The sequence below is a fragment of the Pseudophryne corroboree genome, chromosome 2, assembly GCF_028390025.1.
Source record: "Pseudophryne corroboree isolate aPseCor3 chromosome 2, aPseCor3.hap2, whole genome shotgun sequence".
Lineage (NCBI taxonomy): Eukaryota > Metazoa > Chordata > Amphibia > Anura > Myobatrachidae > Pseudophryne > Pseudophryne corroboree.
The window spans coordinates 814,764,598-814,792,150 of NC_086445.1; the positions used below are offsets into that span (position 1 = coordinate 814,764,598).

General features: G+C 48.5%; 1 protein-coding gene across 1 annotated transcript in view; it reads left to right on the top strand.

Moving 5' to 3' along the window:
• The window catches only part of LOC135049799 (EF-hand calcium-binding domain-containing protein 4B-like), a 227,427-nt gene that overhangs the window by 195,366 nt on the left and 4,508 nt on the right, over positions 1-27,553 (top strand). Inside the window, exons 13-14 of the mRNA XM_063955674.1 lie at positions 4,480-4,594; positions 10,064-10,165. Of these exons, the coding sequence (XP_063811744.1) occupies positions 4,480-4,594; positions 10,064-10,165 (217 nt within the window). The remainder of the gene's footprint in view (positions 1-4,479; positions 4,595-10,063; positions 10,166-27,553) is intronic.

Consider the following 27,553-nt stretch of genomic DNA (forward strand, 5'->3'; position numbering starts at 1 on the left):
ATTTTGGGGTCAATGCCTCTTACACACATTACGCCAGGACAGCCCCTTACACACATTACACCAGGTACAGCCCATTATACACATTACACCAGGTACAGCCCATTATATACATTATGCCAGGACAGCCCCTTACACACATTACGCCAGGTACAGCCCATTATACACATTACGCCAGGTACAGCCCATTATACACATTACACCAGGTACAGCCCATTAAACACATTACGCCAGGGCAGGCGCGTGTGGATGTGCTGCTGCTCCTCTATCTGTGCACTGGACCCCCTCCCCACCCCCCACCTCCCTGGCAGGCAACTTACCTCCCATATCCCCCCTCCCCCAATCCCCCACACAATGATTGTGCAGCTCCATTGGCAGCAGCACTCTGACAGGCACCTCACCTCCCATGCACCCTCCCCACCTCAACACATATTGATTATGGACAGATACAGGTAAAGACAGCACTCACTGTCTACAATCTGTCCCCTTCACAGACTTGCAGTCCCAAAGCTCCTGTAGGTTGACAGGAGACAGGGCGGGCAGGGAGGAGAAGAAGGGAGGATGCAGCATCATGCCCAGCGTCAATGCACACAGGGACAGTCATCCGGAGTTCCTGAAAGCTGACCTGGGTGTGGGGGGGGGGGGAGCGCTGTAGTGGTACAAATACCTACTGAACAGCGAGCAGCCAGCGCGATGTCGCGACCTATATCCATCCATGCTGCAGCCGCCGCTGGACCTTGGGGCCCCTCACAACGTTGGGGCCCGGGATGAGGGTACCCTTTGACCCCCCCCCCCCTGTCGCCAGGGCTGCACGTACTGTAGCTTACAACCTTGCCCCTCTGCGTGACATAATGACATCATAAACATGATATCATGACGTTGTAGGCTCAGGGGGTGGGCCGGCACAGGATGCATATGTGTATTGTTACGACTTTGGGCTTTGCTGTAATAGAAACAACAGGAATTTGTACAAAGATTAAAGTAAACAGTACTCTAATCTCATATAGCCACACTATCGTGGACACAAAGTAGAAGATTGAAGTGGTAGCAGGGCCGGATTTCCTCTTAGCTGGCTATGCTTTTTTCTAAAAATCTGCGCAGAATTTGTTTTTGTTTTTTTATGAGTCAATTATGAGAAGAACATGGGGTATATTTACTAAAATTCGTATTTTTCAGAATGAGGTTAAAGTTCAAACACGAATGACATCGAAAGTGTAAATTTGCAACTTCTTGAATTTATTACGACTAATTTACTAAGCTGTCGTATTCTGCATTTTCGTGTTTTCCGATGTCGATGTCATTCGTATTTTTTTAAAGTGTTTTACGGGAGTGAATAGTAAAACACTGCCGACATTAACACAATGAATCTCGGCTGGATCTGTGAGATCCGTGCAGGGCTTCATTGTGCATCTTTCGTAAAAAAAATAACATTGTTACAAATCTAAAAAGAAAAATGCGTAGGGTCCCCCCCCCTAAGCAAAACCAGCCTCGGGCTCTTTGAGCCGGTCCTGGTTGACAAAATATGGGGGGAAAAATGACAGGGGTTCCCCCATATTTCATAAACCAGCACCGGGCTCTGCGCCTGGTCCTGGTTCCAAAAATACGGGGGACAAAAAGCGTAGGGGTTGCCCGTATTTTTGAAACCAGCACCGGGCTCCACTAGCCAGGTACATAATGCCACAGCCGGGGGACACTTTTATACTGGTCCCGGCAGCCCTGGCATTACATACCCAACTAGTCACCCCTGGCCGGGGTACCCTGGAGGAGTGGGAACCCCTTAAATCAAGGGGTCCCCCCCCTCCAGCCACCCAAGGGCCAGGGGTGAAGCCCGAGGCTGTCCCCCCCCATCCAAGGGCGGTGGATGGGGGGCTGATAGCCTTTTGAAAAAAATGTGAATATTGTTTTTAGTAGCAGTACTACAAGTCCCAGCAAGCCTCCCCCGCAAGCTGGTACTTGGAGAACCACAAGTACCAGCATGCGGTGGAAAACCGGGCCCGCTGGTACCTTTAGTACTACTACTAAAAAAATACCCCCAAAATAACAGGACACACACACCGTGACAGTATAAGTTTATTACATACATGCACACCTCCAAACATACATACTTACCTATGTTCACACGAGGCTCGATCCTCTTCTCCATGTAGAATCCTAGGGGTACCTGTAAAAAAAATTATACTCGCATAATCCAGTGTACCTTCTGTTCTTTGTATAATCCACGTACTTGGCAAAATAAAAAAAAGGAAACCCGACCACGCACTAAAAGGGGTCACATGTTTACACATGGGACCCCTTTCCCCGACTGCCAGGACCCCCCCTGACTCCTGTCAAAGAGGGTCCCTTCAGCCAATCAGGGAGCGCCACGTCGTGGCACTCTCCTGATTGGCTGTGTGCTCCTGTAGTGTCTGTCAGGCAGCACACGGCAGAGATACAATGTTGCGCTTATGCGCTCCATTGTATCCAATGGTGGGAACTTTGCGGTCAGCGGTTGACCGAAAGTAACCTCACCGCTGACCGCAAAGTTCCCACTATTGGATACAATGGAGCGCATAGGCGCTACATTGTATCTCTGCCGTGTGCTGCCTGACAGACACTACAGGAGCACACAGCCAATCAGGAGGGTGCCACGACGTGGCGCCCCCTGATTGGCTGAAGGGACCCTCTTTGACAGGAGTCAGGGGGGGTCCTGGCAGTCGGGGAAAGGGGTCCCATGTGTAAACATGTGACCCCTTTTAGTGCGTGGTCGGGTTTCCATTTTTTTTATCTTGCCAAGTACGTGGATTATACAAAGAACAGAAGGTACACTGGATTATGTGAGTATAATTTTTTTTCACAGGTACCCCTAGGATTCTACATGGAGAAGAGGACCGAGCCTCGTGTGAACATAGGTAAGTATGTATGTTTGGAGGTGTGCATGTATGTAATAAACTTGTACTGTCATGGTGTGTGTGTCCTGTTTTTTTGGGGGGTATTTTTTTAGTAGTAGTACTACAGGTACCAGCGGGCCCGGTTTTCCACCGCATGCTGGTACTTGTGGTTCTCCAAGTACCATCTTGCGGGCGAGGCTTGCTGGGATTTGTAGTACTGCTACTAAAAACAATATTCAATTTTTTTTCAAAAGGCTATCAGCCCCCCATCCGCCGCCCTTAGATGGGGGGGACAGCCTCGGGCTTCACCCCTGGCCCTTGGGTGGCTGGAGGGGGGACCCCTTGATTTAAGGGGTTCCCACTCCTCCAGGGTACCCCGGCCAGGGGTGACTAGTTGGGTATGTAATGCCAGGGCCGCAGGGACCTAGATAAAAGTGTCCCCCGGCTGTGGCATTATGTACCTGGCTAGTGGAGCCCGGTGCTGGTTTCAAAAATACGGGGGACCCCTACGCTTTTTGTCCCCCGTATTTTTGGAACCAGGACCAGGCGCAGAGCCCAGTGCTGGTTGATTAAATATGGGGGAACCCCTGACATTTTTTCCCCCATATTTTTTCAACCAGGTCCGGCTCAAAGAGCCCGAGGCTGGTTTTGCTTAGGAGGGGGGACCCCCCGCATTTTTTTTCCTGCAAATTTAACACTTTCCCACCCCTTCCCACTAATAAACATGCACGGATCTCATGGATCCGTGCATGCCTATCAGAACACGGTAAAAAAAAGCAGGTCTGTTTTAAATCTGCTTTTTTTTTACGATTTGTATTTTTTCACGGCAGTGTTTGGCTATTGCCGGCAGTGTTCCTGAAATACACTTTTTAGTAATTTACCGTGTTGTATCAAAAAACAGTCGTATTTGACCGATGGTGTATTCATTCGTATTTTTTTTCTTTGACTTCCAAAAAAATACGAATGCCCTCATCTCTGCCGAGATTTGAGTTTAGTAAATTCCCGAGATGACACTTTGAAGAAAAAACACCATCTCGGTCAAAATTGGGAGCTTAGTAAATATACCCCCATGTGTTTAAACTTATTAAAAAAAATTATAAAAAAACCCAAACATATTTGTAAAAAAATAATTTTTTCAAACATTGTAACATTGGATAGTCACCTCCAGAAAATCGGTAACATTTAATCTGAGCAGCCACTAGATACACACTGGGGGGGACTGGGGTAATTTACTTTTCCCAACAGTTGCTAATGTCCGCAGCCGCTAAGTAGTCCTGGGAGGTCCCTGTGAGAGCAGCAGCTGTGGGAAGATTCTCTTCCTGCAGCCGCCCACACTGTGTATATGACTGGTCGCATTGTTTGCATCCAGATTAGATAACACACCATGTCAGGCAAGTGGTTAATGGCAACATAAGCCAGGAGCTGTAGTATCATCCTCTCCATTGTTATTCTGGCCCTGGGTGGTAGGTGGTGATGGACAGTGATATGGCGTATACACAAAATAATCTGTATTACTGGATAAGAGTGGTTGGATTAAATTCATTGTAGGAAATATTTTATATCAGTTTAATTAACGAATTGGATTACATCTGTAAATAATACATATTTCCAACAGGTTTCATAGTATCACAGAACAATTCTTCAGAAAAGCAGATGGTATGGTGCTCATGTATGATATTACCTCTAGGGAATCCTTCACTGCTGTGCGACACTGGCTGAATTGCATTCAAGTGAGTATATTAAACTACAGTAGATAATTCTGCTGTAAAACCTGGATTACTCCCTCTGACACCACTCCTCCCGATTCTCTCTCATCAAGCCCTTGGCACAGTGGCGTAACTAGAAATTTTTCTCCCCCCAAGCTAAAAAATTCTCTGGCGCCCCGCCATAATTGGCACTAATAAAGTGGTAAATCTAAAAAGGGGCATGGCCTTGCTGAAATGGGCGTGGCTTTGCATAAAGGGGCGTGACATTGCAGGAAAAGACTACCTTATACCCCAGTTTTGCAACCTGCACGCCCAGACGTTGGCCACCACAGGAAAAAAAAGAATCCTGATTCATGTCCCTTACATTATTTGTCATTTTTCCTCCTTATAGTAACATACTGCAATGCCCCTGATACATTATAGCACATACAATGCCTGTGACACATTATGACACACACCGCAATGTCCGTTATACATTATGCCACACACTGCAATGACCCTGAGACATTATACCACATACCACAATGCCCGTGATATAATATACCACACACAGCAATGCCCGTTATACCCTATGCCACACACCGCAATGCCCGTTATACATTATGCCACACACTGCAATGCCCCTGACACATTATACCACATACCACAATGCCCGTGATATAGTATGCCACACACTGTAATGCAGGTCACACATTATGACACACACCGCAATGTCCGTGATACATTATGACACACACCGCAATCAATGTCCGTGACACTTTATGCCACACACCGCAATGCCCATTACACATTAAGTCCTACAGTAAGGCTTCTAATTACTTTGAAATTACCTGCTCGTTGGCAGGGGTTTCATGCTCTTGGTTCTATGCACGGTGCCAGTGGTTTTCATGCTCAGGGTGTCATGTTCGTTGCCAGGGGTTTCATGCAGTAGGTGTTATGCTTGTTGCCAGAGGTATCATGTGCTGAGTTTCAAGCTTGTTGCCAGGTGGTAATATTCGTTGCCAGGGGTTTCATGCACTGGGTGTCATGCTCGTTGCTAGGGGGTAATGCTTGTTGCCAGGGATTTCATGAGCTGGGTGTTGTGCTTGTAACCAGGGTGTAATGCTTGTTGCTAGGGCTGTGCTCCCAGTGCCAGATATTCCCCTACAGTGCCAGGTACACATATGCCCCCAGTGCCAGGTACACATATACCCCCAGTGCCAACTATGACGCCCCCCAGTGCCAGGTACACATATACCCCCAGTGCCAAATATGCCCCCCCAGTGCCAAATATGCTCCCCCAGAGCCATATATGCCCCCCACAGTGCCAAATATGCACACCTCCAATGCCAAATATGCTCCCCTCACCCAGTGCCAAATATGCTCCCCCAGTGCCAGGTACACCCCCATCCCTTCCCTCCCCTCCGGGCTCCCCCGTTGCTGTGCTGTGAGTTTTGTGAAGGAGGGACACGGAGGGCATAGCGCGCGCTTCTCCTGTGTGTCCCTCCTGGGTCTCCGGCGGCAGCGGCGTATCTGTTTAATGAAGTGCCTGTTCGTGAGCTCTGATTGGCGGCTAGGGCTAAGATAGTGGGGGTGGCGGCTAGGGATAAGACTCAGGGGGTGGCGGCTACGGCTAGCCCCCCTTCAGTGCCTAACCCTAAACTCCCCCCCAAGCCCTAACCCACTGCCGTAACTAAACATTTTAGCGCTGTGTGCAAGAAACAGCATCGTTGACGCCCGACTCCCCCCCCCCCCCCTTTCCATCCCATATACAAAGCAGGGCCAGTGAAAAATAATATAGGGGCATGGATTCATGGGGACACATTAAGCAGGCAGAGTCCCCTTTTTACACATTACAGCAGCAGAGACCCCATTTTTTACACATTACGGCAGGCAATCCCCCTTTTTTACACATTACGGCAGGCAATTCCCCTTTTTTACACATTACGGCAGGCAGTCTACTTTTTTTACACATTGCAGCAGGAAGAGACCCCCTTTTTTACATATTACAGCAGGCAGAGACCCCCTTTTTTACACATTACGGCAGCACAGTTCCTTTTTTACATATTACGACAACAAAATCCTCCTTTTTCACACACACAGCAACAGAGACCCTCATTTTTACACATTATGGCAGCAGAGTCCCCTTTTTTACACATTACGGCAGGCAGCCCCCCTTTTTACACATTACAGTAGGAAGTCCCCCTTTTTTACACATTGCGGCAGGCAATCCCTTTTTTTTACAAATTACGACAGAGTCCCCCTTTTTTGCACATTATGCTAGGCAGTCCCCCTTTTTTTTACACATTATGGCAGGCAATCCCCCCTTTTTACACATATCGGCAGGCAGTTTCCCTTTTTTATACATTATGCTAGGCAGTCCCCCTTTTTTACGCATTACGGCAGGCAGTCCCCCTTTTTTACGCATTACGGCAGGCAGTCCCCCTTTTTTACGCATTACGGCAGGAAGTCCCCCTTTTTTACACATTATGGAAAGCAGTCCCCCTTTTTTACGCATTACGGCAGGCAGTCCCCCTTTTTTACGCATTACGGCAGGCAGTCCCCCTTTTTTACGCATTACGGCAGGCAGTCCCCCTTTTTTACGCATTACGGCAGGAAGTCCCCCTTTTTTACACATTATGAAAAGCAGTCCCCTTTTTTACGCATTACTGCAGGCAGTCACCCTTTTTACACATTATGGGTGGGGATGGAAGGGAAAGGAAGGAAGGAGAGAAAGAGAGTGAGTGTGTGAGTGTGTATGTGTGTTATACTCACCATCTGTGACGAGCGAGCATGATAGATGCTCCTCTCCTCTCCTCACCTCTTCCGTCTTCCTGCCCTACGCTGCGCTCTTCGCAGCACAGGGCATTGTGGATGGGCTGGGGGCGGGCTGGGAGAGAGGTTATCTCTCCCAGCACATGGGGGGATCGGAGGGGGAGCTGCAGTGCTGCCCTGCTACCTATGTGAGAGGCAGCCTCCGCCGTGCAATGCAGCTGGGGGCCGTCCGGTGACGGTGAGGAGACGCGGCCAGGACACCACAGTGCGGCCGCGGTGACAGCGGTGGCGGAGCTGCCGGGCAGGTGTTGCCGGTGGTCCTGCACCTCCAGCGCATCTACGCTGTGTGCCAGGCACCACTAGCACACGCCTAGTTTCGGCCCTGCCCTAACCCTCACCCCGATACTTACCTTCAGGATGTTGACGGTCGGTGTTCCACCACCGAGATTCCGAGTGGTGTCGGAATTCCAGCGTCGATCGCATGAGCACTGGCATCCTGACTGCTGGTAGTCAAGTCGGTGAAACCTAATAAAATAATCAGCTAAAGGCTCTCTATCCCTATTCTTCGTAGCATCACTTTTGTAATTTCTAATGTAACTATTAGTAGAGTAATACGTACCTCCCAACTATCCCGATTTTCGTGGGACAGTACCGCGGTGTGTGTGGGGGCACAGCGTCTCTTCACTGGAGACAGAGGGGTCATGCCAGCAGCTCATAGATCGCTGGGCATGCCCCCTCAGTGATGAAAATGGGGGCGTGGCTCGCGATCATTGCACTCCCACGAAGCCCCACACCCCCTTTTACACAGGCCCATTGGCGTTTCTATCATGGTTGAATTGTGAGCGGTGCACACGGGCCCTTGGCTCCAGGGCGGCCCACACCGCACACATTGCACCCATATATTAGTACTTACCTCTCCGGAGTCCAGCATCGGGCTGCCTTGCTAAAAATCCCTTCCAAAATGGCTGCCGCGCATGCGCAGTTTGAATTTGGTCTCCAGAACATGGCGGGTGCTATGTTTCCAGAGACCTACGCATGTGCAGTAGTCTCCGGCACAGTGTCAGAGCCTGAAGTCTGCACACGGGCCCCCTCCTCGCTTAAGACGCCCCTGCAGTGGTGGAACTACCGCCAGTGCAAGCAGTGCCTTGCACTGGGGCCCACCACTGTCAAGGGGCCCAAAGCAGCGCAGAATGTAATGAGTCAAACTGACTCATTACATGCCACTGTGTGCTGCGGGCCACCACCGCCCGCAGCACACAGCCACCCGCCGAGGAGAGGAGCGCAGCGGCTACGGGGGAGAAGGAGGAGGAGGGAGGTGGAGGAGGGAGCCGCAGCAGCGCTGTGTAATTGGTGGAGGCGCTGCTGCTGCTGTCCCTCTCCTTCACCTTAGGCTGTCCTCCGCCGCTGTGAATGCTGGGACGCACATCCCAGCATTCACAGCGGCGGAAAACAGCCTATGGTGAAGGAGAGGGACAGCAGCAGCACCTCCACCAATAACACAGCGCTGCTGCAGCTCCCTCCTCCCCCTCCTTACTCCTCCTCCTCCCCTGCCCGGGATCTCTGCCAGAAGAAGCTGCACTGAGGAGCCTGACTGCCAGCGCAGACAGTAAGTATTATTCTTTCTTTCTTTCTTTCTTTCTTTCTTTCTTTCTTTCTTTCCTGTCTGCCGTAATGTGTTAAAAGTAAGACGCCGTCTGCCGTAATGTGTAAAAAGGGGAAGCCGTCTGCCATAATGTGTAAAAAGGGGGACGCTATCTGCCTTAATGTGTAAAAAAGGGGACGCTGTCTGCCGTAATGTGTAAAAAGGCGGATGCCATCTGCCGTATTGTGTAAAAAGGGGACGCCATCTGCCATAATGTGCAAAAAGGGGGACGCTGTCTGCCGTAATGTGTAAAAAGGGGACGCTGTCTGCAGTAATGTGTAAAAAGGGGATGCTATCTGCCGTAATGTGTAAAAAGGGTACGCTGTCTGCCGTAATGTGTAAAAAGGGGACGCTGTCTGCCGTAATGTGTAAAAAGGGGACGCTGTCTGCCGTAATGTGTAAAAAGGGGACGCTGTCTGCCATAATGTGTAAAAAGGGGACGCTGTCTGCCGTAATGTGTAAAAGGGGGAATCTGTCCGCTGTAAGGATTAAAAGGCGCTCTACCTGGTGTAGTGGTGCTACTGTGCGGCGTAATTTGAATAATGGAGACTACTGTGCACCGTTATAAGAATTGGTATTATTTTGTGGCCACACCCCTTCCTCACAAAGCCACGCCCCTATATTTTTTGCCCCTGTTTTACATAGAGGGGGGGCTCCGATGCTGTTTCTTACACACAGCGCTAAACTGTCTAGTTACGGCACTGTTGCTAGGTATCCATTTCTCTGGCCCTGAGAAGGTCCCCCTCACCAGATCCTCTCCAGGGGTGAGGGAGTGGACTTGGATGGGATGAGGGGCAAAGAATTTTGTTGCAACTGGGCCCACCATTTGCTAGTTCCACCACTGGGCCCCTGCACAGGACACCCCCCCTTTGCAGTTGTCCCGATCTCTGCTTTACAAATGTTGGGAGGTATAGTAATAAAGAATGACACCTGTTTTGTGTGGTGTTACTTTGACTCTGTAGTTACTACAGTACGAGAAGTCTGCCTGTAAAGCTTACTATATTCTTAAATATGTGTATGGCCTGTAGAGAGGAATTGTGTAAAATAAGTTACATGTGTGACATATATGTTCTTATGCTGTCATTTTCTCCTTGCAGGAAAAAGTTATAGATGATATTATCATTCTACTTATCGGCAACAAAATAGACCGTGATTCTGAAAGAAAGGTGCCATATGATGAAGGGAAGAAGTTGGCCCAAGTATGTGTATATTTTACATGATTTATTCAATGAGTAAATGAGTTTTACCTTGAAAAAAACTTGAAAGAACATTTTATATTTAGCCTTGGGGTGTGAATTTATCCTACTTTTCCATAGCATTAAGGTTGCTAAGCAATACAAAGTCCCAACCCAACCTGCTTATTGCAGATGGACTTTCAGCTTTGTACAGAACATTTGTGTGCAGTCATGTAAGGGGTGAGACCAAAGGAAAATTGGTATTATAGAGAAGCGTTCCTTCACCATGTAGGCAATCTAATTTGCTGAAAATTCTGTGACCTTACTAAATGATACACAAAATACAGTAAGGTGAAATGTTGACTGTGAGAATATCATATGCAGAGCCAGATTATAGGCGTGGTGGACGGCGCGGCCGTCCAGGGCCCCCACACATCGGGGGGCCCCACACTCTGGCAAACACTGCCCCACTTCAGCCCCACTGCACCCTGCCTGGTCGGCTTAGAGCTTGCCCTGGCAGCACATGATTGTTTTTTTATTTGAGATGGAGAAAACTTTGTCTCCATACATTAAGCTTTGCCTCCTCATGGACATAATTACGTGATTCGTGAGTGTATGGAGAAGGGGTCGGGGCCTAACACAGTGAAGTGCCTGCCCCCATCAGACAGTGTAAGATAAGGGCGTATTTTGGATATGTTTTTAAGGTGCATGTAACATGATTTAGAGACAGATTGAATGTGTGGAGCAAAGGACAGTTCAGAGTCAAGGGTGACACCTAGGCAACGAGCTTGTGGGGTGGGGTGGATAGTTGCATTGTCAACAGTTATAGAGATATCAGGTTGGTTACTACTCTTAGCTGGTGGGAAAATAATTAATTCGGTTCTGGAAATGTTGAGTTTGAGGTGGCGAGATGACATCCAAGATGAAATGGCAGACAGGCATCCAGTGACACGAGTCAATACTGGTGGTGACAAATCTGGGGAGGATAGGTAGATTTGAGTATCATCAGCGTACAAATGATACTGAAATCCAAAGGAGCTGATTAGTTTACCAAGAGAGGAGGTATAGATTGAGAAAAGCAGAGGACCTAAGACTGAGCCTTGCTGTACTCCAACTGATAGAGGTAGAGAAGAGGAGGTAGAATCAGAGAAGTGAACACTGAAAGAGCGATTAGATAGGTAGGATGAGAACCAAGAAAGGGCTGTGTCCTGAAGACCTAGGGATTGTAGTGTTTGTATGAGAAGAGAGTGGTCAACAGTGTCAAAATCAGCAGAGAGATCTAGAAGAATAAGTAGTGTGTAATGGACTTTTGATCTAGCAGTGACTAGATCATTCACTACTTTGGTCAGTGCCGCCTCTGTGGAGTGTTGGGCACGGAAGCCTGACTGAAGTGGGTCCAATAAGTTGTGCGAGTTAAGAAAGTGTGTAAGGCGAGTGTAGGCAAGCCTCTCAAGTAGCTTGGAGGGACTGGGTAGCTGAGAAATGGGACGGTAGTTAGAGAGTGTGTTTGGGTCAGAGTTGTGTTTTTTTAGAATGGGAGTAATGACTGCATGTTTAAACAGAGAGGGAAAGATACCAGTAGAGAGAGAGAGATTACAGATTTTAGTTAAGGTTGGGATAAGCACAGGAGACAAAGTTTTACTGACCTGTGAGGGTATAGGATCAAGAGGAGAGGTAGTGGAGTAGAAGGATGAAAAGAGTGTTGATACTTCATCTTCACTTGTGGGATCAAATGAAGAGAAAGTGCCAGAGGGTTCAGGTAGGGAATTGAGCAGGTCACTGGCTGAGTTAGAGCAAACCATTTCATCTCGGATTTTATCAATCTTATCCTTGAAGTAGGAAGCAAGTTCTTGTGCACAGATAGTAGCTAGTGGGGGAGGTGAGGGAGGGTAAAGAAGTGATTTAAATGTATTAAAAAGTCGCTTGGGGTTGTTGGCATGATAAGAGATGAGAGATTGGAAATATGTTTGTTTGGCAGTGTCCAGGGCCTGACGATAGGAGTGGTAGGTAGTCTTATATGTGAGAAAGTCACTTGGATTCTGAGATTTCCGCCACTGACGTTCTACTTTACGTGACAGTTTTTGTAGGTGTCTTGTTGATTTAGAGTGCCATGGTTGGCATCTAAGCCTACGTGGAGTGTGATGGGTAGCTGGAGCCACTTCATCAAGGGCACTCTCTAGGGTCTGGTGCATGTGTGATACAGCAGTGTCAGGTGTAGTAAATGTAGAGATTGGTGAGAGCAGTTGTTGCAGAGAAGTGGAAAGTTGTTGAAAATGTATATTGTTAGTATTTCTGCGGGTTAGAGGAGGCTTGCTTGGTTTTAGTGTCCTAGAATTTAAAGTAATAGAAGAGATTGGGAAAGTGATCAGGTTGTGATCAGAAAGAGGGAAAGGAGTGTTAGTGAATTCGGAAACTGAGCAGAGCCTGGTGAACACAAGATCAAGGCAGTGGCCCTCCTGGTGAGTAGAGGAGTCGGACCATTGGGTTAGGCCAAGAGAGGAGGTTAGAGAGAGGAGTTTGGATGCATGAACAGATTGTGGACTGTCAAGAGCTATATTGAAATCGCCCATAATGATGGTGGAGATGTCAGAGGATAAGAAGTGTGGGAGCCAGGCAGAAAAATCTTCTAGAAATTGTTGTTTAGGTTGCCCAGGAGGGCGATAGATAGCTGCAACACGCAGAGAGGAGGGGTTACAAATCCTGATAGAGTGAACTTCAAATGAGGTGAATGCGAGTGATGGAACCTGAGGTAGAACAGTGTATGTGAAAAACTGTGACAGTAAGATTCCGACCCCACCACCTTTACTATTATTAGGCCTAGATGTGTGTGAGAAGTGGAAACCACCATGTGACAGTGCTGCAGGGGAGGCAGTGTCTGATTGTGTGAGCCATGTTTCTGTTATAGCCAGCAGATTAAAGTTGTGAGATATGAAGAGGTCATGGATGGATGTTAATTTGCTACAAACAGAGCGTGCATTCAATAAGGCACATTTTAGTGATTTGGAGGGGGATGGGAGACACGTGATATTTATGAGGTTAGATGGATTTCTATGTTGTTTTGAGACAGCAGAGTGTGAGAGGGAAAGGTGGTTGGGGTCTGGATGTTTTGCAGGTCTCCTCACAGAATCACAAGTGAAATAATTTGCTCCACCTGTGGACCTTTGAAAATGTGTCAGTGAATAATGAATACACCTGTACACCTGCTGGGTTAGCTGCAAAACATGCACTGTGTGGGGTCCTGAGGGCAGAGTTTGAGAACCACTGGTATAAAGTATATGAAAAATACAAACAATATGTTTGAAATATCTTCTTTGCATTATTCTAATCCTTTTTATAGCCAAAACTCTGGAGTAATAAAAAGTCTATGGCAGGTGAGGCGCTGACCTTTTCTGCACTTCTCAGATCAAAACTCACCAAATTTCCAGAAGTTTATACTGCTGCACCTGTGTATAATGCCCAGATGTACCCTTTGGCTCATATATTGCATTTAAATCTGGCTCTGGTGCTAGCCAGTGCCTCCTGAGCTATTTGGCTCACCGCACGTCCCTGCTAACAACCACCCTGTCACAACTGAGGGTTTAGGCTGACGGGAGGAAGCCTCAGTTGTAGGGGGTGAAATGAAATCAAACTTAGATGGTTTAATCAGACCCCTGGACATGTAAGTGTGGAAGGAAACCCGAAGGTGTGACCATGACAAGCAGGTTAAAAAGTCAAATGAAAGTTTATTAAACAGACTCCGTATAATTACAACAGCGTTCACAGTCAGAATTAGCAGTGGCAGATAATACAGTTCCTGGATCACTAAACCATAACAGGTATAACAGGGCACTGGTAGGTTGCAGAACGGATGTTATAGTCCTTGGGTAGAATAACCTTACCAGGCCAGGCTGTAGTAGTGAAGACAACCGAGGAACACGCCAGTAGGTGTATGAGATGATGCTGGTAACTGGAATGCACTGTAGGAGTCACTGGACGGAACCAGCCAGATGGTGGAGACACGGAGTTAAAACTGAAAGATGCTAGGGTGCGTGGAAACAGATGAAATGAAGAGTGGTTACCGGTGGTAGTGGATACTGCTGGTAAGTAGAAATCCGCTGGGAGAACACCGGCTCTTTAAGGAGGCTGAATTCTGTTGGAAGCAGGTTGCTGGAAACAGATGGGTTAATAGCTGAAAGCTTGGAAGCTGGAAGCAAACGAAGTAATAGCTGAAAGCTGGATCAGTCACAGAGGATTGCAAAGTCAGGCTGCACCGCAGGATGGAAAGCAGGTGCGGGTCTCTTTGTGGATGCTGGAGACAGGAGCTGGAACCTGGAGAAACAAGCCACAGGAGAGAGAGACTGGAACAAGGTATGACATTCAAAGCACTGACATCTATCTGGCCTAGACACAGGATACTTATACCAGCTGCTATGCAGGCATTGGCTAGGCAATTATGCAGATTCCAGAGATGGTGGATTGGAGGAATTGGAGCATGTGATTAAATCCAACATGGCTGCGCCCATGCTGGAACCTGGAGGGAAAACTGGTTTGTAATGAAATGTGCAAACATAGTGATAATGGCGGCACGGACGCGGAGGACAGGAGACGCCATGTTGGATTCAAACATGACGCCGCTGTGGTAGTGTCTCAGAATGACAGGAGGGATGTGCAGAGTGTTGACACAGATGAGATCCGGATTTGGAACGCTGGGCCAGTCTCAGAAGACACCTAAACGGCAGGAAATGGCGTCCAGATACCCGGATCGTGACAGCACCCCCCCCTTTAGGAGTGGCCCCAGGACACTTCTTAGGCTTTAAAGGAAACTTTGAGTGGAAATTTCGGACCAAGGCAGGAGCATGGACGTCTGAGGCATTGGTCCAAGAGCGTTCTTCAGGACCATAGCCCTTCCAGTCAATGAGATACTGTAACTGACCGTAACGGAAATGTGAGTCCAAAATCTTGGCCACCTCGTACTCGACTCCCCGTTGAGTCTGAACTTTGGGAGCTGGAGGAAGTGCGGAATGAAACCGATTTAGGATCAGCGGTTTCAACAAGGAAACATGAAATGTCCTGGGTATTTTCAAGAAGGGTGGTAACTGTAATCTGTAGGCAACAGGATTGATGACTTGTTCAATCTTGAAGGGACCGATGTAGCGAGGTGCAAATTTCATGCTGGGAACTCTCAACCTCAAATTCTTCGTGGACAACCACACACGATCACCCACCTTGAGAGCAGGAACCGCTCTACGCTTCCTATCGGCAAACTTCTTATACCTGGATGAGGCTTTAAGCAGGGCTGCGCGGACGTTCCTCCAGTTATTTGAAAACTGACGCAAGGTGACATCCACTGCTGGAACAGAAGTTGCGGGAAGCGGTTGGAATTCTGGGACTTTAGGGTGGAATCCATAATTAATGAAGAATGGTGTAGAAGATGATGAGGAATGGTATTGATTGTTGTGGCTGAACTCGGCCCAAGGAAGGAGTTGAACCCAGTCATCTTGAGAGGAAGACACATATATACGGAGGAAGGCCTCCAAGTCCTGATTCACCCTCTCGGTTTGACCATTGGTCTGAGGATGGTAAGCCGTGGAAAACTTTAACTTGACTTGGAGGGCTTGACACAAACTTCGCCAAAATTTGGCTACAAATTGTACTCCACGATCCGAGATGATCTCTTCAGGAAGACCGTGAAGTCGGAAGATCTCTTGTATAAATACTTGAGCCAACTTGGAAGCTGACGGAAGACCGGTGAGAGGGATGAAATGTGCCATCTTGGTGAACCGGTCAACTACCACCCAGATGGTATTAAACTTGTTGCAGATAGGTAGATCGGAAACAAAGTCCATCGACAAATGGGTCCTTGGTCGACGGGGAACAGATAATGGAACCAGTTGCCCCGCAGGCGACTGGCGGGAGACTTTGTGTTGGGCACACTTTGGGCAGGAGGCAATAAATTCCATAACGTCCTTCTTCAGAGTTGGCCACCAGTAGGACCTAGAAATAAATTCAAGGGTTTTCTGAATGCCTGTATGTCCAGCAAAACGGGAAGCATGGGCCCAATGCATGAGCTTCTTCCTTAGAACTGGCTTAACAAAACTTTTCCCTGGTGGAGGCGTAGAGTCCATCCCTACCGTGGAGAATGCCAATGGATTAATAATAGGATGCTTGTCTGCAGACTCGGACTCATTTTCTTGCTCCCATGAGCGGGAAAGGGCATCGGCCTTACGATTCTGAGAACCCGGACAGAACTGGAGTTTAAAGTCAAACCTAGAGAAGAAAAGTGCCCATCTGGCCTGACGAGGATTCAGACATTGTGCGCCTTTGAGATATAAAAAGATTTTTGTGGTCGGTAAGTATGGTGATTGAGTGGGAAGCTCCCTCCAACAGGTATCTCCACTCCTCCAGAGCGAGCTTGATGGCCAGCAACTCCTGATCGCCAATGGCATAGTTGCGCTCAGCTGGGGAGAACTTCCGGGAGAAGAAACTGCAAGGATGTAGATGTCCATCTTTGGCCCTCTGGGATAACACTGCTCCTACTCCAACGGAGGAGGCACCTACCTCTAAGATAAAAGGAGAGTCGGTGTCGGGCTGTTTCAGAACTGGTGCAGAGATGAACCGTTGCTTCAGAAGGTGAAAGGCCTGCGTAGCTTCCTCGGACCACTTGGACGGATTAGCACCTTTCTTGGTTAATGCAGTGATAGGCGCCACAATGGTGGAAAAGTCTCGTAGAAATTTTCTATAATAATTGGCGAACCCTAAGAACCTCTGGACCCCCTTGGGGTTAAGGGTATAGGCCAATTCTGGATTGCTTGGAGTTTCTCAGGATCCATCTCTAGTCCGGAACCGGACACAATGTAACCTAGAAACGGAATGGTTTTAACTTCAAACACTCACTTCTCCAATTTACAATAGAGGTGATTGACACGGAGACGGGAAAGAACCTCTTTTACCCAGAAACGATGATCTTCGAGATTATTAGCAAAGATGAGGATGTCATCTAGATAAACCACGACATGGCGGTACAAGATGTCCCTGAAGATCTCATTCACGAAGTGCTGGAAGACTGCTGGAGCGTTGCTCAATCCGAAGGGCATGACGAGGTACTCATAATGTCCGTTAAAGGCGGTCTTCCACTCGTCACCCTCACGGATTCGGATGAGATTGTAGGCACCCCTCAAGTCCAGCTTTGTAAAAATGGTTGCACCACTAACTCTATCAAAGAGCTCGGTAATCAGGGGTAAAGGGTATCGGTTCTTGACGGTAATGTCGTTCAGACCTCTGTAGTCGATGCACGGACGCAGACCACCGTCTTTCTTCTTAACGAAGAAGAAGCCTGCGCCGGCTGGAGAAGAAGATGGTCGGATGAAACCCTTCGCCAGGTTCTCTTTGATGTACTCTTCCATGGAGTGTGTCTCAGGCAGAGACAACGGATAAGTTCGGCCTCGCGGTGGAACCTTCCCTGGAATGAGGTCGATTGGGCAGTCCCATTCTCTATGTGGAGGAAGGATATCAGCAGAGGCTTTACTGAACACGTCCGTGAAGTCTTGATATGGAGGAGGCGCGGAACATCAGATGACCTGGGGAAGGAAGAACAAACAGGAAGAACTTTGGCTAAACAAGTCTCAGCACAGGAGGGACCCCATGCCAGTATTTGCGTAGTCGTCCAGTCAATCGATGGGTTGTGGAGACGGAGCCATGGAAGGCCTAAAACCACTGGATGTGTGGCTCTTGGAATCACTAGAAAAGAAATATACTCAGAATGAAGAACTCCCACTCTCAGACGAACTGGAAGAGTCCTTAAGGAAATGACTGCGTCAAAAATCTTGCTGCCATCCACGGCAGTCAAAGAGATGGACGAGGACAGTCTCTCGGTGGGTAGGGACCACCATTTAACATAAGCTTCGGTTATGAAATTCCCAGCTGCTCCGGAATCAAGGAGGGCAATTACGTTCCTGTAACGTTGAGCAATTTGGAGCGACACTGGGAGGTTACAATCATGAGGAGATGGAGAGGAGATCATTACTCCTAGCCGGCCCTCTCCTTGGCGAGCTAGGATCTGGAGTTTCCCGAACGTTTGGGACAGGCGTTGATAGTGTGCGACGGAGCTGCACAGTAGAGACATAGAGACTCGGAGAGGCGTCTTCGGCGCTCAGCGGGAGATAGACGGGAACGACCAATTTGCATAGGCTCATCCTTGGATGGAGATGGTTGACGAGGAGGAGAAGCAGAAGATTTAGGAACGGATGGTCTTCCTCGCTCGGTTGCTCTCTCTCTGAACCGTAGATCAACCTTCGTGCATAGTGAAATTAGCTCATCCAACTTAGAAGGCAAGTCTCTGGTAGCTAACTCATCTTTAATGCGTTCTGACAAGCCATGCCAGAATGCAGCATACAGGGCCTCGTCGTTCCAGGCCAGTTCAGATGCCAGGATTTTGAACTGTATAAGATACTGTCCCACAGTACGTGTTCCCTGGCGTAGACGGAGAATCTCAGATGAAGCAGAGGAAACCCGGCCCGGCTCGTCGAAGATGCGCCTGAATGATGCTACAAAGTCAGTATAGGAGGACAGCAGGGGATCAGACTTCTCCCATAACGGTGATGCCCAATCAAGGGCTGAGCCACTGAGGAGAGAAATAATATAAGCAACTTTGGTACGGTCACTGGGGAAGTTGCCAGATTGAAGCTCAAAATGGATTTCGCATTGGTTGAGAAATCCCCTGCAGAACCTTGGAGATCCGTCAAATTTTGCTGGCGTTGGAAGATGAAGACGTGGTATGGAAATGGGCAAGGTGGGTGGGGTTACAGCTGGAGTCACTGTGGTGGACGCACCAGACGTGCCAGGTCCACGGAGGGTCGTCTGAATCCCATCCAGCCGAGTAGAGAGATCCTGGAGACAGTGGATGATGTGACCTTGTGCAGCCTCCTGATGTTCGAGTCTGGCTGCCAGTTCTTGCATAGGTCTAGCCGCTTGATCCTGGTCTCCGGCTGGATTCATATGGTCAGTGCTTACTGTCACAACTGAGGGTTTAGGCTGACGGGAGGAAGCCTCAGTTGTAGGGGGTGAAATGAAATCAAACTTAGATGGTTTAATCAGACCCCTGGACATGTAAGTGTGGAAGGAAACCCGAAGGTGTGACCATGACAAGCAGGTTAAAAAGTCAAATGAAAGTTTATTAAACAGACTCCGTATAATCACAACAGCGTTCACAGTCAGAATTAGCAGTGGCAGATAATACAGTTCCTGGATCACTAAACCATAACAGGTATAACAGGGCACTGGTAGGTTGCAGAACGGATGTTATAGTCCTTGGGTAGAATAACCTTACCAGGCCAGGCTGTAGTAGTGAAGACAACCGAGGAACATGCCAGTAGGTGTATGAGATGATGCTGGTAACTGGAATGCACTGTAGGAGTCACTGGACGGAACCAGCCAGATGGTGGAGACACGGAGTTAAAACTGAAAGATGCTAGGGTGCGTGGAAACAGATGAAATGAAGAGTGGTTACCGGTGGTAGTGGATACTGCTGGTAAGTAGAAATCCGCTGGGAGAACACCGGCTCTTTAAGGAGGCTGAATTCTGTTGGAAGCAGGTTGCTGGAAACAGATGGGTTAATAGCTGAAAGCTTGGAAGCTGGAAGCAAACGAAGTAATAGCTGAAAGCTGGATCAGTCACAGAGGATTGCAAAGTCAGGCTGCACCGCAGGATGGAAAGCAGGTGCGGGTCTCTTTGTGGATGCTGGAGACAGGAGCTGGAACCTGGAGAAACAAGCCACAGGAGAGAGAGACTGGAACAAGGTATGACATTCAAAGCACTGACATCTATCTGGCCTAGACACAGGATACTTATACCTGCTGCTATGCAGGCATTGGCTAGGCAATTATGCAGATTCCAGAGATGGTGGATTGGAGGAATTGGAGCATGTGATTAAATCCAACATGGCTGCGCCCATGCTGGAACCTGGAGGGAAAACTGGTTTGTAATGAAATGTGCAAACATAGTGATAATGGCGGCGCCGGCCGCGGAGGACAGGAGACGCCATGTTGGATTCAAACATGGCGCCGCTGTGGTAGTGTCTCAGAATGACAGGAGGGATGTGCAGAGTGTTGACACAGATGAGATCCGGATTTGGAACGCTGGGCCAGTCTCAGAAGACACCTAAACGGCAGGTAATGGCGTCCAGATACCCGGATCGTGACACACCCTCTCTGTCCCTGACATCCTCCTTCTCTCTCTTTCTCCTGCTCCCTTCTCTTCCCCTTCCTCTTCCCGCTCTCTGTCTTGCTGACTTTCTTTTTCTCCCCTCTTTCTCTATCCCTGTCTCTCGTTCCCCCCTCTCACTCTGTCTCTCCCTCCTGACACCCTCTCTCCCTTATTTCCCTCTCACTCTCTCTCTCACTGACACACCCCTCTCTCCCGCTCACTCCTCCTCCCTCTCTCCCTTCCCTCTCTGTCTCTCTCCCATTGTCTCTTTCTCTTCTTTAAATGCCCTCTCTCTCTCCCCACTCATTTTCCCTGACACGCTCTCTCTTGCTCCCCTCTCTCTCCCTGTCTGTCTCTCTCTCTCTCTCTCCATCCCTGACACGCTCTCTTTCATTATTGGTCCTATCTTGCCTCCTCTCTCTCTATGACTCTCTCTCTTGCTCTCTCTCTCTCTCTCTCTCTCTGTTTCCTTCCTTGACTACCTCTTTCTCTCTCTCTCTTCCTGACACCCTCTTTTTCTCCTCTCTCCTTGACTCTCTCTCTGTCCCTCTCTCTTAATTCCCCCTCACTCTCTGTCTTTCTCTCTCTATCTCACTGAGACCCTCTTTCTCTCTCTCTTGTTCCTCTCTGCCTTTATCTGTCTCCATGACATGGGCCCTCATTCCGAGTTGTTCGCTCGCTAGCTACTTTTAGCAGAAATGCAAACACAAAGCCGCCGCCGTCTGGGAGTCTGTCTTAGCATAGCAGAATTGCTAACGAAAAATTAGCAATTGCTAATGAAAGATTAGCAATTCTGCTATTATTAGCAGAATTGCTAACGACAGCAATTTCCTTGCAGTTTCTGAGTAGCTCCAGACCTACTCCTAGATTGCGATCACCTCAGTTCGTTTAGTTCCTGGTTTGACGTCACAAACACGCCCTGCGTTCGGCCAGTCGCTCCTCCGTTTTTCCAGCCACTCCTGCTTTTTTACCTGGCACGCCTGCGTTTTTTAGCACACTCCCTGAAAACGGCCAGTTTCCGCCCAGAAACACCCACTTCTTGTCAATCACACTACGATCAGCAGAGCGACTGAAAAGCTTTGTTCGCCCGTGAGTAAAATAGCATAGTTTTGTGTAAAATTGCTTAGCGCGTGCGCCCTGCTGTGCATTCGCATGTGCAGAACTGACGGATTTTAGCCTATTAGCAACTCTGCTAAAATTAGAAGCGAGCGAACAACTCGGAATGAGGGCCATTGTCTCTATCTCTTGCTCTCTCCCGTCTCTCTGTCTCCGACACACTCTTTCTCTCACTCCCACTTTTTCCCTGACATCCTCTCTCTCTCTCTCTCCAACACTCTCTCTACCTGACCCCCTTCTTGTTCTTCCCCCTTTCTGTCTCCCTCAATTCCCCCTCTTTCGTTCTCACTCCACGATACCCTTTTTGTCTCTCACTCCCCTTACACTCTCTCCTACTCCTCTAAGGGGCATCATAGTTACAGTGCGGTGTGCAGTCAATTTTACTGGTGGAGGCCCCCACACCTTTGTTGCCCGGGGCCCCCACTAGTCTTAATCCGGCCCTGATTATATGTTACTAAAATTTAGCATAGATTTTTTCATTAGAAAGGTTACTGAAGGAGAAACAGCTGGCAGCTTCTTATATGTGTAGCTGCTGGTTCTAGGTCCTGCATGTCCGTGTTATGCTGGGAGTGTGGTGCTTGACTAAAATGTCACAGCCAAGCGCTATACTCATAGTCGCAGGAGATGCCAGCCCTAACTCTACCTGCTATGGTAAGAAGCTGCAGAGGAGGAGTGTCTATTCCGCTTAGGGCACTCCAGTGCTTGCACTTACTTGCACTATATGATACCTTACAAGTTTTGTCAGGAGGGGATCTGGACTGATGCTTGACCCCAAAAAGGGGGCGTGGCCTCTTGAGCGAGGAGGCATGGCCTAATGGCACAGATCCATTATTCTCTTACGTCCTAGAGGATCCTGGGGTCCATTTAGTACCATGGAGTATAGACGGGTCCACTAGGAGCCATGGGCACTTTAAGAATTTGACAGTGTGGCCTCCCTCTATGCCCCTCCTACCAGACTCAGTTTAGAAAATGTGCCCGGAGGAGCCAGTCACGCTGAAGGAAGCTCCTGAAGAGTTTTCTGAATTTATTTGATATGTTTGTTATTTTCAGGCAGGGCTGGTTGGCACCAGCCTGCCTGCTTCGTGGGACTTGAGGGGTGGGGGGGGCTCAATCTCTTAAACGGTTAATGGTCCCGTTCCCTGCTGACAAGACACTGAGCTCCTGAGGGATCTATTCGCAAGCTCCAACACGGCGAGCGTACATTCCCGCAGCACTCCGCCACCCCTAGCAGAACCAGAAGAATGAAGAGTGGTGAGTACTCAGCCGGCGTCCCGGTTAGCGGGGTGCAGGCCATTACGGCGGCACAAGGGTATGGAGACGCACGGCTTCTAAACGGGGCGGAATGCGTCTCCAGACACAGTACACAACTGCGTCTCAGTACACTGTACACAGTACCCAAACTGGCAAGCACAGCCTTAAAACGGTTCTGCTTCATTTTAAGCACAAAAATTACCTCAGCCTGTATAAAAAAAGCGGGAAGACCGCATGCCATTGAAGGGGCGGGGCTTCACTATGAGAGGATCCAGCAGCTCACCAGCGCCATTTTCCCTCTGCAGTGGACACAGACGCTGACTGACAGGGATGCGCAGCTCCTCCGGTGTTACTCCAAATGACCTCAGCGGTACCAGGGGGTCATAGCAGGGGGTGAGCGACTATTAGTGTACTAAGTCCCCTATCAGGGTACTTAGTCTGCGACATGGCTGAGCTTGGCATTAGCGGTAAGGGTGTGGTGGGGGCTGGCTCCAAACAACTCTGTGTCTCCCTGAAGGGCTCTTTGTGGGTTACTTGTACTTAACCTTTTCCTGTGTGTGTGTGTGTGTGTGTGTGTGTGTGTGTGTGTGTGTGTGTGTGTGTGTGTGTACTTTCACATTCACATTATGTCATGCAAAGAGTGTGTTTCTTGTATAGCAGAGTGTTCCTCTTCACCAGGGGGCTCACTACTGGGTACTCAGGGTTCACAGAATAGCAGGGCTGAATCGGAGTGGGTTAATTCTCTTAAAGGAATGATCTCCACTCTTTCTACAAAATTGTCCCACAATAAGAATGAGACGCAATACTTAAAACAGACTGTGGATGAGTTTATGAACAGAGACTCAGTCCCCAAAATAGTGTCTCAATCCCATCCCATTTGTCTGCAAAAGCAATCTCTAGCCCATATCCTGCAGTCTGACTCTGACAGGTCAGACATGGAGGAGGGTAAGGTAGATTTGGAGGGGGGATGCGGCTCTGTCACAGGGAATAGAGGCTCTTATAGAGGCTATCAGAGATGTTCTGCATATTCCTGATAAGGTGCCAGAGGAGTGCGAGGAATCTTATTTTAATGTAAAAATAAGTCCTCAGTCACTTTTCCTGCGTCAAAGGAATTGAATACCCTGTTTAAAGAACCATGGGTTAATCCTGATAAGAAATTTCAGATCCCTAAAAGGTTGCTCTCATCTTTTCCTTTTCTTTGGAGGATAGGAAAAAATGGGAAAATCCACCAATAGTGGACGCATCAGTCTAGGCTGTCACGTAAAATTGTATTGCCTGTTCCTGGTGCAGCCTCCCTTAAAGACACGGCTGATTGTAAAATTGAGACTACACTCAAATCATTGTACACAGCTGCTGGGGTGGCCCAAGGACCCACTATTGCATGTGCGTCCATTGCTACATGGTCAGGTAACCTAATTGAGGGGTTAGATTCCTTGTCTAGGGGGATGTTGTTTTACTCCTGCAGCATATACAGGACTCTGCAAACTTTATGGTGGAAGCCATAAAAAAAGAAATAGGCTTGCTTAATGCACGCACCACCGCTATGGCAGTGTCGGCACGCAGGGGCTTGTGGCTACGCCGGTGGACTGCTGACGCGGACTCCAGGAAAGACGTGGAAGGCCTACCATTCACAGGAGAGGCCTTATTTGGAGGTGAACTAGACAAATGGATCTCCACAGCTACTGCGGGTAAGTCTACGTATCTTCCTTCCGCAGCCCCCCAACCAAGAAGACTAATTCAGCTTCTAAGTTTCAGTCCTTTTGGACGGCCAAGTTCAAGGTCAAATCCAGAGGTGCTTCTACATCCTCCAACGGCGCAAGAGGTAAACCATGAAAACCAGCAACTGCCAGTGCTCAGGAACAGAGCTCAGGCTCTGCTTCCTCAAAGCCTTTAGAATGACGGTGGACCGCAATGCCTGGAAGGCTGTCAGGTGGGAGCCCGATTGCAATTCTTCAGTCAGATCTGGTCAAGTTCGTGCCAGGATCCCTTGGTCATAGATCTTATTTCCCAGGGCTACAGACTGGAGTTCCAAGAGCTCCCACCTCACAGATTTTTCAAATCAGGCTTACCAGTTTCACAAGAGGCAAGTATAACTTACTTTACAGTATGCCATCCAAAAGCTGGTAAAGACTCAAGTCGTTCCAGTTCCACCTCATCTGCAAAACAAGGGGTATTATTCCAACTTGTTTGTAGTACTGAAACCGGACGGCTCAGTAAGACTAATTTTGAACCTCAAGTCATTGAACCTGTACTTACGAGTGTTCAAATTCAAGATGGAGTCTCTGAGAGCGGTGATCTCAGGTCTGGAGGAAGGGGAATTCCTAGTGTCTCTGGATATCAAGGATGCGTACCTTCACATTCTGATCTGGCTGCATCAGGCTTATCTATGGTTTGCACTACAGGACTGTCACTACCAGTTTCAGGCCCTGCCATTTGGTCTCTCCACGGCACCATGGGTGTTCACCAAGGTGATGGCAGAGATGATGTTTCTACTCTGCACACAGGAAGTGAACATAATTCCGTACCTGGACAATATCCTGATAAAAGCACCGTCCAGGGAAAGGTTGCTGGACAGAATTGGTCTCTCAACCAAACTCCTCCAGGATCACGAGTGGATTCTGAACCTTCCGAAATCTCACCTAAAGCCAACACGGAGGCTCCCATTCCTGGGAATGATACTTGACACTGAGGGACAGAAAGTGTTCCTTCTGTTGGAAAAGGCATTGGTAATCCAGTCGATGGTTCGTAATGTCCTGAAGCCAACCCGGGTATCGATGCATCTTTGCATTTGCCTTCTGAGGAAAATGGTGGCCTCTTACAAAGCTCTTCAATATGGAAGGTTTCATGCAAGACCCTTCCAGCTCGATGTGTTGGACAAATGATCCAGATCGCATCTTCACATGCACCAGAGGACCCGTCTGTCGCCAAAAGCCAGGATCTCCCTTCTGTGGTGGCTACAGTCTTCTCACCTCATCGAAGGTCGGAAGTTCAGAATTCAGAACTGGATTCTGTTAACCACAGACGCAAGCCACAGAGGTTGGGGAGCAGTCACTCAGGGGGTGCAGTTTCAAGGAAGATGGTCAAGTCATGAAGTCGTCCTTCCAATCAACATTCTGGAACTCAGGGCCATATACAATGCTCTTCTGCAGGCCTCACATCTTCTTCAAGATCGGGCCATTCAGGTCCAGTAGGACAATGTGATGGCAGTGACGTACATAAACCGACAGGGCGGAACGAAGAGCAGAGCAGCGATGTCAGAGGTGTCAAGAATTCTACTCTGGGCAGAAAGAAATGCTGTGGCGTTGTCAGCAGTATTCATTCTGGGAGTAGACAACTGAGAAGCAGACTTCCTCAGCAGACACGACCTGCACCCGGGGGAGTGGGGCTTTCACCCGGAAGTGTTCAGGTGCTTCACAAGTCGATGGGGATATCCAGATTGACATGATGGCCTCTCAGCTCAATAAGAAGCTCAAGTGTTATTGTTCCAGGTCGAGAGACCAAGAGGCGGTGGTGGTAGACGCCCTGATGACTCCATGGGTCTATCAGATGGTGTACGTGTTTCCTCCACTTCCTCTGATCCCAAGAATTCTAAAGAGAATAAAAGGGTAAAAGGTTCAAAATTCTCATTGCTCTGGACTGGCCAAGAATGGCCTGGTATGTGGACCTTCTGGAGATGCTCCTCGAATATCCGTGGCCTCTACCTTTTCACGAGGATCTTCTGCAACAGGGCCCGTACGTCTATCAGGACTTACCGTGGCTATGTTTAATGGCATGGAAGTTGAATGGCTGATTCTAGCCAGGAGAGGGATCCCTAACAAGGTTATCCCGACTATGATCCAAGCCAGGAAGGGGGTAACGTCTAAGCATTACCATCGTATTTGGAAGAAATACGTCTCTTGGTATGAGAGCAGAAATTATTCTGCGGTGGAATTTCATCTGGGATGTTTCCTGCTTTTTCTACAGGCAGGTATGGATGTGGGCCTGTGTCTGGGCTCCTTAAAAGTCCAGATTTCGGCCTTGTCCATTTTCTTTCAGAAACAATTGGCTTCTCTCCCTGAGGTCCAGACGTTCTTGAAAGGTGTTCTGCACATCCAACCTCCTTTTGTGCCTTCCACAGCACCTTGGGATCTCAACGTGGTGCTGCAGTTCTTCCAATCGGACTGGTTTGAACCGTTACAGGAGGTGGACGTAAAATATCTTATGTGGAAGACTGTCACACTGTTGGCCTTGGCTTCAGAAAGACGTGTGTCGGAGTTGGGTGCTTTGTCTCATAAAAGTCCCTATTTAATTTTCCATGAGGACAGAGCTGAACTCAGAACTCGTCAGCTATTTCTTCCTAAAGTGGTGTCTGCGTTTCACATCAACTAACCTATTGTGGTTCGGGTTGTTACCGACACCTCTGCTACTTCAAAGTCTTTGGATGTTGCGAGGGCTTTGAAGGTGTATGTGAAGAGAACAGATCGTCACAGAAAAACGGACTTGCTGTTGGTTCTTTATGATCCCAATAAGATTGGGTGTCCTGCTTCAAAGCAGACAATTGCACGCTGGATCAGACCTACTATCCAGCATGCTTATTCCACAACAGGTTTGCCAAGTCCAAAATCTGTACAGACCCACTCTACTAGGTCCGTGGGTTCTTCCTGGCGGCTGCCCGGGGTATCTCGGCTTTATAGCTCTGCCGAGCAGCTACTTGGTCAGGTTCGAACACGGTTGATAAGTTCTACAAGTTCGATACTTTGGCCTCTGAGGACCTTCAGTTTGGTCAATCAGTTCTGCAGGAAACTCAGCACTCTCCCACCCGATTTGGGAGCTTTGGTACATCCCCATGATACTTAATGGACCCCAGTATCCTCTAGGACGTAAGAG